Source organism: Schistocerca gregaria, chromosome 11 (genome assembly GCF_023897955.1).
Source record: "Schistocerca gregaria isolate iqSchGreg1 chromosome 11, iqSchGreg1.2, whole genome shotgun sequence".
Taxonomy (NCBI): Eukaryota; Metazoa; Arthropoda; class Insecta; order Orthoptera; family Acrididae; genus Schistocerca; species Schistocerca gregaria.
Genome location: NC_064930.1, coordinates 53138695 through 53152084, shown reverse-complemented (window position 1 = coordinate 53152084; position 13390 = coordinate 53138695). Strand labels below are relative to the sequence as shown.

The following is a 13390-nucleotide window of genomic DNA, read 5'->3' as shown; positions in this document are numbered from 1 at the left end:
GTAACCAGATACTTTCCATAAAAAAATCACATGCCATTCCAATCGTTTTCTTCTCTAACTATCAAGAACATGACAATGTGTGGATTCCCTTCCAATAATGTGCCTAATAAGGTGGCTTTGCCAGTCTTAATGCACTAGACTCACATTCAGGAGTGGGGTCTATTCCCCGTCTGGCCATCCTGACTTGGGTTTTCCACGGTTTCCCTTAGTTGGTAATGTGAATGCTGGTACGGTTTCATTTATTGGGCCACAGCTGACATTGTGCCCTACCCTCGCCTAATCCTACCCTACTTTGTTTTATTTATGTATTTGTAATATTTCTGATATGTCAAATACTGTTGTTCTGAATGGTCCAAGGACAAATAAATAAATAAATAAAATTAAAGCGAATAAAGTTCACAACCAACCCCATCAACTCTGCCTTCCCCATGAATTTAATACCTTGATGTATTAGGATAATATTATATACAATGTAATCACTTTAAGCACACTAGGCCAACTGTGAATTGTAGAAATGTGAAGAAAAACACGTAACTTAATAAATATCAGTCATTACTTAAGACATAAAAATCTCAAAATGATCTATTTTTATTGTCAGAAGAGAGTGTACAAAGGAATATTGGATGCTATAAATATTGCCACAACAAATAATAAATGTTTATCAATTCCTCATACACATCAATAGGTGAAAATCCTGACAGTTTATTACTTCACTCACTTTACAACATAAACTTAGTTGTTCAGGAATGAAGACCACAGTGCAACAAAGCATTCAAATATGTGAGGTTGGAAATATTACAAAAGAAATATTTTACATTCCCCAACAGGTATGATAATTCTCACTCTAAACATACCGTGTTCAGTGAACAGTTTCCAATACAATTATCGCTAACATCTGCCATTTTAGTGATTCAATAAATAGGGCAGTACATTTCAAGACATCAAATTGCTCCAACAGGCACAAGGAAACATTTAGAAAAGATAGTGAAAATTCTTGCCCGCATTCTTTGCAGCAGATCCAAGTTCTTCTTCAATGCACAGAAAGTGATTGTATTTGGCCACCCACACTGAAGGACATGGAGTATCTGTTTTAATCTGTCCTGTTCAGAGATCCACAACAAGATCAGTTACAAATATGACTTTTGTCTCCCCAGATCCAAGAGGCAGCATTGTGCACCAAACCGTCGGTCTCCGCCAGGCGTGCTTGCATGCTTTTTGTTATAACACAAAACTGGTTTAGTTTCAGTAACTGACTGTTGCGAGCCTTCATTTCTGGGCAACATGTTTGGGGTTAGCAATTGTTGGTCGGTTGGTTTGCGGGAGGGGATCAAACTGTGAGGTCATCAGTCCCACAATCTAGGATGGCAGGAAGCAAGGGATGAACAACACAAACAGTACAATCCAGTCAACATGCAAACAAAGACAGAAAAGGAATGTCAGGGCAGCAGGAAGAGGAAAGAACAAGAGGGAGGTGGGTGGAAACAGAGAGAGCAGGGGTGCCCCAGAAGCACTACGTGCTGTGGGGCACCTGCACTGCCACAGACCTGTCCCGACACCCAGACACCATTCCATTCCATTATCACGATAGAAAGGGGCGACACCGGGGGAAGAAGACACGAGAAAAGGAAAAAGAAAACAGCAGAACAGACCGGACAAAAATGTTTAGAAAAGGCAGGGAGAACCTGGCCAGTGAGGATGCAAGGTCAAGGCCTTCAAACCAATGCCTATGCTAATTGAGGGACTAATTCCAGAGGTAGATTCGAGGACTTATACCAGAGAGTATGAACAACTTTCATGAAGAAAACTGAGAACCGACATAACCACACGGGGAAGGTGGAGGGACATATTTAGTGTGAAGGGCCAAAAGGCACTGACAGTCCAGCAAAATGTGGATCACTGTGAGACGAGCCCCCACAAGTACAAAAAGGCAAGGGGGAGGGGGGGGGGGGGGGGGGGGACTCACTGCAGAGTAAAAAACCACCGGTCAACCTACTACGGCCAATATGAAGACAGCAAAGGATGGTAGATTTCTGCCAGGAGATGCGAAGGTAAGAACGCCACACGGCAGAAGTCTCCTCGATGATGCAAATTTTTGTTAGATGTGGGGGGGGGGCATCCTGAGAGGAGGCCCATAATTGAGCAAAAAGGGATTTGATGTAAAGTTGTAAAACTGCCCCCAGAGGGGTCATGGGGATGATCACTCCTCCCAGAAAGTTCATTGCCTGGGATACCTAAGTGGCTAGAAACCCAAAGGAAGTCGACCAAACAAGCAGAGTCACCAAGATGAGCAATAAGGCTGCGGAAGGCACAGACCGCGGTGTGGCAGGAAAAACGGTGAGCGATAGTCTGAAGCCCACTCATCAAGTCCATACATAAAAGCCCCCTTCATCGAGCCCATACATAACAAAACTCGGGTCAGGGAAGAATCTTTAATAAAACAGAGGGTCCGTGGATGGCAGACAATTCCGAAGTAAACACACCACACGCGGCAGGCGAGAGATGATGTTCCGCGCCAACAGAAGTTGTGGAGGTGTTAGTAACTGTTAGATCATCTCCGAGCTTCACTTGTGATGAGAAATGGGTCCATGCTTAAAAGTGATCTTGATCAAATGGGTCCTCAGTAGATAGCATTGGGTATTCGTTGATAAATTCAATATAATGATCCAAGTTTTCCTATGCTTTTCTCAGAGTTAGGGTTAAAATTCTGATGCTACAACATCCACTCCAATCTCCAAAGACCAGTATAGCTTGCTCCTGCAACAGTTTCTGAAACAAGAATAAGGTCAGCCTTAGTGTTCAGAACATTAGATGCAAAACCTCCATCTTCTGCAGCTATAGCACCAAGACCACAACGTATCTTGATGACACTCTTCAGGTTGTGATACACTTCATTACCAATTTTCAAGGTCTCTGTAAAACTTCTTGCACCTGTTGGTAAGATCATAAATTCTCGCATAGCTAACTATTTGTTGGCAAGGCTCCCACCCTTAATGACACTGGAAAGTCGCAGGATTATTGGAAGTGATATAGGAAAACTTTGGAATGAGACATGCATGGATCACAACCTTAAGTATGGCTGATGCTCCAAAGGCAAAAGAAGGATAGTAATGAACACATCCAGATGCACAATCTAAGCAAAATTCAGTGGGAAAATTATTTTAAATTGCAGTATAAGGACGTAGCAAAGGCGCAAATTGGAACTAGTCAACAAGGCACAGAAGATGACAACCAAATAAGGAAATATGCACTGCAATAAAATGACTTAAAAATAGAAAATCTCCACGACCAGATGGCACATATAATGATTTAACGAAACACAGGGGACAGGAATTATATCAACAACTTCATTCTTTTTTAATAGTATCACAAAGGAAGACAGAATACCAACAGAATGGAAATGAGATAACCAAGTATCCCATAATTACCAGGGAATTACATTGCTCAATACCACATTGCTATTAACATCAGTAATTAGGCAGAATGCAGCATTATATAGAAATAGTAAAAGAACAGCGAGGATACAGTAAAAACAGGAGCACAATAGATGCTATTTTCACTTTAAGACAGATTGTGGAGAAATCCAAAGAGTTTAATAACCCAGCCCACCTGTGCTTTGTTGACTTGTCAAAATCCTTCGGTTTAGTGAAAAATCAAAGAAGATATAGGTAATAACATGAGAATTAAAACACACAAAGGAATCACAGATGAAATTATACTACACAAAGGAATTAGGCAAGATGACTCATTACTCCTGTTCAATTTAATAACGGACCACACCTTTGATAACGTAAGGAAGACACTGGGCGATAAAATGGAAATAAAGTGTTCTGTTACACTGATAGCAAATAATGAAGATAATTTACAAACATTACTTCACCAATTTAATAGATATGTTAAATGTTATAGGATTCAAGCTAGCTTCTTACTTCTGTAGAGACAATATGGAAAAAAGATGAGTTGCCACATTTGTCAGACACTGTTTTCATTTCAAGAGTATTGATATTAATAAATTTTGCTCAGAGCAGCACTTAGAAGCTTGTACAACAATGGTAGTATTTCATAGTAAGTCCTTTACAGTAGTATGTATATACAGGGCATCTTCAGCAAAATTTAACCTCGTCATTAAAAAAATCTGGAAGCTCTGTCGTTCCATCTCACAGTAAAAAAACAAAGAAATAGTGGTTGCTAGTGATTTTAATGTGGCTTTATTGAAAATCTCTGTCAGTGAACATTTATTTCAATCAATAAAACTATCATTCAATTGGATTCCTACAGTGAACTTTGCAATAGGGAATCTAAATACTCTGAGACTGCTATTGATAATATCTTTGTAGACAAATCTAGGGAAAAAAGTCATATCACAAAACCAATCGTAAATGAGCTCTCTGACCATGTGTTAAATGTTGAAACTTGTCATGAAAAAAATTCTATTAAATCTTAGAGCAGGAGGATAATAAACCAGTCAAAAATTGAGAATTTTAGGAGACTGTTCAAAGACATGAACTGGATAGATGTTTATAGTACTTCTGATTCATTAACAAAGTTGCTTCCTCTTTTGAAAATGTTTTCTGCAAAAGGTAATTCAAATGAAACAGAAGTTAAAAAATAAATCATGCATTACACAATGAATATAAAGATATCATGTGGTACAAAAAGGAGACTGCATCTACAATAAACAGACAGCTCTGATGTTAGCACTGTAATGCATCACTAAAAATACAGCAAAATATTGAAGCAAGTAATCCAGAAATCTAAGCAGTTTTATTATGAGAAAAAGATAATTACATCAGGCAACAAAATAAAAACTATATGGGATATAGTGAAGACAGAGAGAGGTGGGCCAAAAACTGAAGAGGAACAGATAGCTCTAAAAATAAATTAGGCATTGGTAACAAGTGCATATAGTGTTGCAAATCTCCTAAACAAGCACTTTTTTTCTGTTTCTGAGAGCTTAGGGTTATCAAGTTCAGAAAACAGTGCAAAGGAGTATCTGAGACTAGTCTTTACAAATAACTTTAGTAAAATGGAAATGACACTCATTTCTCACAAAGAAGTAACGTCCATCGTAAAAACCTTAAAATCAAAGTATTCTAGTGGTTATGATAATGTATCAACAAAGTTAATCAAAGAGCGCTCCTGCGAGTTGAGTTCTATCTTAAGTTACTTGTGTACTCAATCTCTTATCGGAGGATCATTTCCAGACTGGCTAAAATATGTTGAAGTTAAGCCTCTTTATAAGAAGGGGTATAAAGAAATGCCTTCAAACTATCGACCAATTACACTTTTGCCAGCTTTTTCAAAAATATTTGAAAAGTTTGTGTTCAAGAGTCTCAAGCATCTGACTGCAAATGATATATTGTCCAAGTCACAGTTTGGGTTTCTTAACGGTTCTGATATAGAGACAATTATTTACACGTACAGTAAGAATGTAATTAATTCATTAAATAACAAATTAGAGGCTACTGGTATTTTCTGTGACATTACAAAAGCCTTTGACAGTGTGAATCACAGCATTCTCTTAACTAAATTAGAATATTATGGTCTTACCTAATTGGAAACAAAGTGTGTTGTGAAATACCTACGCAGTAAGCAATCAGTCTTCATCTGACTGGGAATTATATATGTGAAGACAGTAACTGTTCTCGAAAGAACAGAATACTGTTGATGACCGTGCAGCTTTTCCCTGGAATAAATGATGACTAACTGAAAACCCTCAGCTGCCGACAGGGAAAAGCTGTACGGTCATCAACAGTATTCTGTTCTTTCGAGAACAGTTACTGTCTTCGCATATATAGTTAAAGGCCACCCAGCCATCGACCTTCGTCTGTGCGAATGCGCACAGGTTGCCCAAACTCTTACGGGAAACGCAAAAGTGTGCGAGAGTAATGAGTGGGTGGGCAAATGTCTATAAGGTACATTACATATGTAGAATTGTGGACAGTTGGGATTGTGAGTCTCACGGGAAGCGTGCAAGGGATAAGTCCCTGCAGTCGTGCTATTCATCTGTCACCTCTGTGGCTCAGATGGATAGAGTGTCTGCCATGTAAGCAGGAGTCCTGGGTTCGAGTCCCGGTTGGGGCACACATTTTCAACTGTCCACATCGAGGTAGATCAACAACACCTGTCGGCAGCTGAGGGTTTTCAGTTAGTCATCATTTATGACTGGGAATTAATTACATGTGGTATTCCTCAAGGTTCCATCTTGGATCCGTTGTTTTTTCTTGTGTACATTAATCACCTCTAGTCTGTTACATTGCTAGCTGCTAAATTTGTTTCGTTCACAGATGACACGAACACTGCAATAAGTAGCAAGTCAAGTACAGATTTAGAAATGGTTGCTAATCAAATTTTCACTGACATTCATACATGGTTTAAAGCTAATTTGCTGTCATTAAACTCTGAAAGGACCCACTATACGCCGTTCAGAACCTGTAAGTGATTTCCTTCCAGCACGTGTATAGCATATGAAGACATGCAGATAGAAGAGGTTGACAGAGTTACATTTACAGGATTACAACTCAATAATACATTCAGTTGGGAAGGGCATACCACAGAATTGCCGAAGCACCTAAATGAGTCTGTATTTGCAGTGAGAATGATGTCAGAGATAGTAGATATAAATATGAAAAAAACTTGCATATTTTGCTTACTTTCATTCTGTTATGTCATATAGGACAATATTTTTGGGGTAACTCATAAAACCAAGCAAAAGTTTTTAGTGTGCAAAAGCATGTCATAAGACTCATTTTTGGTGTAAATTCAAGATGATCATATAGAAACCTCTTCAAGGAACTTTGTATTCTAACCACTGCTTCTCAGTGTATTTATTCCCCAATGAAATTTATTGCAACTAATATATCTCTCTATTTCCAACCAATAGCTCAATACACTGTATCAATATCAGGAACGAGAACAATCTACACAAAGACCTAAAATCACTTACCTTGGTCCAAAACGGGGTCCAATATTCAGGAACACTCATTTTCAATAAATTGCCAGTAACCATTAAAAACTTGGTCCAAACAGACTCTTAAAGATTTTTTTGTAGGCAACTCCTCCTACACTGCAGATGACTGTCTTAACAGGGACTGATAGACCAGCTTCAGTAAAAACATGTTACATTCCAGTTTTGACAGCACTTGGTCACAACATTTAAAGATTAGGTATTTTGTGTGTGATAAATTTATTAAAAGTGCAGAACTACATTTTATTTTGACAGTGTATTAATTCTTTAAATATTACCAGTTCCCTGTCACTATAATCTATTCACCTATTTTACAACCTTCTGACAGATGATCAGGGTAATGAGTATTATACTCAAATGTTTTACGTCTTTGTTTTACATTTTCTGACTTGTTCCGTGACCATGAGAATAATTTCATTTTTGGGTCTATGGAACGAAAACTGACTAATCAAATCAAATAAAATAGCGAAGTAATGTAACATTGAAATCTCATCTAAAAAAACAGAGTAGGGTAATATTAAAAGCACTTATACAATGCAAACTAAAAGTAGCTGGTGTGTAAATTGAACAAGTGATGAACTTTAATTGTCTAAGAACAGTTATCACCAGCTGTAGAGACTTAACCATAGAAGTGAAAAATCAAGTGACAAAGGTAGTAATGGTTGCCGGATGCCAGCAAAATACTGTATGGAGAAACAAATTTATAACAACTGAGGGGAAAATAAAAATACAGGGCGATTAAAATTAAAGTTAAACTTTCAAACCACTATAGAATAAATACTACTGGCCAGAATGACATCAAATTGCAACAGAATGTTATCGGAGAAGCGGGAAAACATATGGCAAAAGAAAAATGAATAGTTACAAAATGTAACAATAGATGGGGCTGTAAGCATCATAATTTAACTACAAATGATAAATGAATCATACAACAATGCCTAAGGTGTACGTCTGATGTTAAACAAACTGTACTACTCAGTGTGCATGGGTGTACAGGTGTGATACTGTTGGTTACGTAAGCCCACCCACCACAGCAAGGTCATATCGCATTGGATCAGAAAAATCCATTTTTAGTTGTCCTGAGGCAAAACCCACACAAAAGCATCATTCACATCAGTTTTTAATAGTCCCAGTGACAAAAACTGCATAAAAAGCATCAATCACATCAGTTTTTAATTGGCCTGAGGCCAAAAACACGCTGCAGACCTAGTTAGCTTTTTTCTTCTCAGCGCATTTGTTCTTTTGTCCAACATGGTTGCTCCTTGAATCTTAATATCTTCGTTTCCACTAACATTAACTTTTGTTTTTCTTTTTTGTTTCTGCTCTGATTTCTGGTGCATGTGTTGTAAAAGGATGTATCATTGTTTCATATACAGGGTTATTATAATTAAAGTTAAACTTTCAAAACACTGTAGAAATAACACTGCTGGTCAGAATGATGTCAAATTGCAACAGAATATTATTGGAGGAGGAGGAAAACCTATGGCAGAAAAAAATAGTGTGAAAATTGATCCGTAGATGGTGCTACATGCATCAGAATACATAAATGAAAACACCTGTCACAACCCATGAAGTTGGTATAAAGACACCGGGTACACGGGTTTTCCTCCTTTTGCGTCCGTGACGTTCGCCATGACTGTCCCAATGCAGGATCATGCTCCGCTTGTAAAGCAGCCGTATTACAAGAATGATGTGACTTCTGAAATTTTCCCGGCGTATTTGTTCTTCTAATAATTTCCGGGTATGCAGCCGGATCCCGTCGACATTCTGCCACAATATTTCGGCCCAGAGACGTCCGGCCATCATCAGGTGAGTACACAACTACTACAGTAGTAGTTGTGTACTCACCTGATGATGGCCGGACGTCTCTGGGCCGAAATATCGTGGCAGAATGTCGACGGGATCCGGCTGCATACCCGGAAATTATTAGAAGTACAAGAATGATGACTGTGCACACATCGCTCTGCAGAAGTTCCAGATACTGAAGGGTTTGAAAAAAGGCGTTGGTCCGCGTATTGTCATGGGTCTGGAGAAAATGATTTGGAAATTCGAAAAGACGGGTGATTTTGGTGTGCATTCTGGTAGAGGGAAGCAATTAATTGTTCCGATGTCAGTGGAAGCAGTGGCCACAGCAGTGCAGGAGGAGACGGGTGGTGGTGTGCAAACGTGTGGTGCACGGAGAATTGCCCGAACACTGGACATACCCGTGAGCACGGTGTGTAAAATCCTACGAAACATCTTTCTTTGTTATCCATTCAAAATTACCCATGTGCACGAGTTGCTTCGTGTTGACCTGCCAGCAAGAGAAACCTTTGCTTTGGAATTTCTTGCTCGCATGGAAGTGGACAGTGAGTGGCTGTGGAAGGTTTTGTGGACAGATGAAGCCCGCTTCCATCTGACAAGAAATAACAATACATAGAACTGTCAATACGGGCAACGGAAAATCAACACGCAAATCAGCCAGTACCACTTCACCCTGGAAAGGTCACTGTGTGGTGCGGGTTTATGGCATCGTTTATCATGGGGGGGCCATATTTTTTCTAAGACAGGTCCTGTTACCTGTACCATCATTGGTAAATGCTACGAGTGTCTTTTGCCCAACCACGTCGCTCCAGCTCTCCAACAGCGTAGATGTGCAGATGCTATCATTTTTATGCAAGATGGCGCCCAATTCAACACATTGAAAATACATTTAAGCAGCTGCTGAAGTGCCATTCCAGAAATCTAGAATTACAGAGGAACAACCTCCTCAGCTGCTCCTGCTTTGCACACTGCAAGCAAGACACCCAGGATAACATTAGCACCCAATTTATCATTTTTATCTGTTCCATCTAACTTCAGTAAAAATTTGTTGGTTTCCTTCTGCTCGTGGCTTCAAAATTCTGTTTTGATAGCTCTGACCATTTGATTTAATTGATGTTATCAACATCTTTCTTTACACCCTTATACAGGTAGTTTTTTTTCCACCATCTTGAAGTTCCAGTGCTTTGTGGACTTCTGTGCTAGCCCCTAATGGGACAATACCATAGAAAAGAAGTTCCTGGCCTGTCACCGAGTTTACCTCAAGAGTTGGCTTTCCTCTGGAGTTAAAGATTTAGTACACATGGCACGTCTTAAGCGCCATCACGAAAGAAAAATTCCATTGAAAACTTACAGCATAGCACTTTTTTTTTTAGATTTAGTAAAACAGTAAGTTGAAGTTCATTAAAAGTAGGGAATGATTAATGTTTTTGTGAGTGTCTTCAAACTAGCTGTGATAGAATGGGACAAGCTATAAAAAATTAAATTGCATTAAATTTTTAAATTATTGATTATTTGCATGTGGCATTATTTTTCTTAGTATTTCTTACTTATAACACATCCTTGTACTGAGTATATGGTTAGTATGGTATTTTTTTTAATAAGATAAACTTTTATGTTTTCCAGTGATGGAATGGGACAATAAAACTTACAATTTTTGCTTGTATTAAAAGTTATGTGTGCATTATACCACAACAATTAAATTTTATGTACCATACTAGTAATAGATACTCTAAAAAAAGAAAAAAATTAACCACAACATATCTTAGGAAACTTGCCTTCTCAAACTGTTTTTCAAAAGTTTTCCTTCCATTTTTGGATCCACATTTACAAAGCAATTACTGTTTTCTCATGCAGGGACCCTTTATACAGTGTATGCAACTTTGAACTCTACTGCCATGCACTCACCTACAATGCTCAACGATTTTAATTTTTTTGGCGAGTTTGTTTTCACTTCTGGTGGAATGACCATACTGGCAACTAAGCGTAAGAATTCCACAGCACTGAAGAGACTTCTCCAATGTGTTTTGTTATTGACTTTACATAGCATTCTCACAGCACACCTCTGTAGAACGCTTTTTCCACCTTAGTTGTATTTCCCAAAAGGCGATGTCATAGGAAAATACTGAGTGAAAGTATTCAAGTCAACATAATGAGAGGTTTCTAAGTGCAAAGCAGCCATAACTGCCGGTGCCATCTCAATTCAGTGTACTTCTGCATGCTCTATAACTTAAAGCCTCACCCAGGGTCTAACAAATGATCTTCTCTACTTCTGGTATCTGTTGCTTCTCCCATCATGCTTCCAGCGTGGCCTTAGTGGCCAGAGACAGTAGAGAGAGAGAGAGAGAGAGAGAGAGAGAGAGAGAGAGAGAGAGAGAGAGAGAGTGTGTGTGTGTGTGTGTGTGTGTGTGTGTGTGTGTGTGTGTGTGTCTAATTTAGAAGAGGTCTGTCATACCTGTCTGTGACTCAACATCTCCTCTATATGGTGAGTACCAATTTATCCTTTGCATAATACTGTCATTATTCCAACCTGGATTTTCCATTGTTTGATTCTGATACATGTAAGTCATATTTATTCACTTGGAATTGCATAATGCCGCTGTAACTATATGTAGTTGATCTATTATAAGACTTTTCAATTTTTCTCCTGGCTGTGTCCGATATGGAAGGGTTTGGTCCCTTATCTGTAAACTTCACTCAAGAGGATTTGTCCAGTTACTGCATTCAATTATGAGGGAAAACTGTCCTCATATGGCTATCTAAAAACATGGTATTTATATACAGGTAATGACTATTTATTCAGTTTCACGGAAGTTCAAGTTGTTCATTTTTATGATACTGCATATACTACCATATTATCATGTCATGTATTTTGTCACTACTGACGCTATGTTGATTTACAACAAAAGGTTAAAAACACACAAATCTTGTATAACTATCAATAATGTTATGTGACATTTTTAGCCGCAAATTAAAAATTATTTGCATTTGCTGGAAAACAACACATTCACTTAATTTACATTCATGCACACACTAAATTGCTGTAAAGGCCTAAGATAATTATGCATAAAATTATGATGGTATAAAACTACTCAAAAAATAGACGTTTAAATGATCTCTGTAGTATCATTATATAACAGGCATTTAATTTTGTCTGCTGTATGAAGTTACCCACATTGCAAGGAAAACTTGTCTAAGAAGTAATTACTGCTAGGAACAAACAATTGAAAGTACCTCTTCACTAAGTTTTGGAAATCCTTTTCGGATTTCGCTGGCGATATTTCAAACGAATATGACGGTTTCTTTTGTTCCGGAATCCGTTTGATTTTCTCTGCGAAACTCTGCTGTTCACGTTCATTTCTGATGAGTGGCGTTTGATGGCTCGAGAGCTCCGGTTTACGATCACCGTCTGCCAAATTTGTAGCATTCGTTAATTCACAATTCGAGAGCAACAGTTCTCTCATTTTCTATACCCTTTCCAACATAAAACTGCCGGAAATGTTACGTAAGAACAAATCAAGCGAAGAAAAAAAACTGTTTGCTACGGACAAAAATTGGGCCTTATCGGTAGAAAATTGTAGAACACCAATTACATAAATGGTGAAAAGACACGGTTCGTAAACATAATCAATATCGGCACTGCACTAACCTCATAAAAATGTGAAGGTTATGGGCTTTCGATATGCAACTATTAAGATGTTGCGAATAAATAAGGAGCTAATCGGAGTCTCGTGTGCTCAGACACGCTTTCTTTCAGTTATAAATAGGGATTTCCGTTAAAATGTTCTTATTAGTTAAGGTTACTCAAAACATGTGGAATTATATTGAAGTGATTTAATTTCGAATGAAATGAGACAAGTCTCTAAGTAATTAATATATTCTACGATTCACATATTTATATATGGTATATACTATAAATGTGAAAAGACGTTTTTCGAGTCATGCATGTACTATGAAAGTTAATATTGAATACTGCATATTGCCATAATGGCTTTCTCATTGAAAAAAGACAATAACGTTTGGTGTACTTGTACATTTCGAACAAAAATCATAAAGTCCAATGACAGTTCAAACCACCCGCTACCTCTTCTTGCACTCTTGGAAGTTGGAATTGGATTAATGGGCTTCGTAACAATTGACAATATACAGTAGGGTAGCCAACCTTGGAATGCAACATCCTTTGAGATAGACCTCAAAAGGCATAAACTCGCACACATACCCCTTACCATCACACCGGCCGATCAACTGCCCTCTGGAAACAGTCTACTGGCTCACTGCCACGTCAGCTAGCTTGACAAAAAAGGCATAGAGTTCATTACCTATTTGAGAGGTCTCTACAGAAGAGTGATCCAGACACGGCAACCAAAGGGCCCGACGTGGCTCTCAATTTTGTCAGTATGCTCTCGGTTTCTTTCGAACAATGACGGGGCATTCCTCCTATTCTATCAAAAAAGAAGCAATTTGCCACTGTACTGGTAGATTCTTATATGCCTATTATCAGGAAAAAGAAATATGTGGAAGAAACGATTACTTACCGACAACAGTTTAGTTATAGGACTAACAAACATGAATCGTGAAGACATTCGTTATCATCTGCTGATGGACAACGACAGTTCATTACATTGT

At 38.3% G+C, this 13390-nt stretch overlaps 1 protein-coding gene across 1 annotated transcript in view; it reads right to left on the bottom strand.

Annotated features, from left to right (window-relative positions):
- LOC126295015 (methylenetetrahydrofolate reductase) overlaps nucleotides 1-12981 on the bottom strand; it is a 95301-nt gene extending 82320 nt beyond the window's left edge. The window contains exons 1-2 of the mRNA XM_049987267.1: nucleotides 12849-12981; nucleotides 11999-12173 (exon numbers count right to left, since the gene is read on the bottom strand). Of these exons, the coding sequence (XP_049843224.1) occupies nucleotides 11999-12173; nucleotides 12849-12981 (308 nt within the window). The remainder of the gene's footprint in view (nucleotides 1-11998; nucleotides 12174-12848) is intronic.
- Nucleotides 12982-13390: the final 409 nt, after the last annotated feature.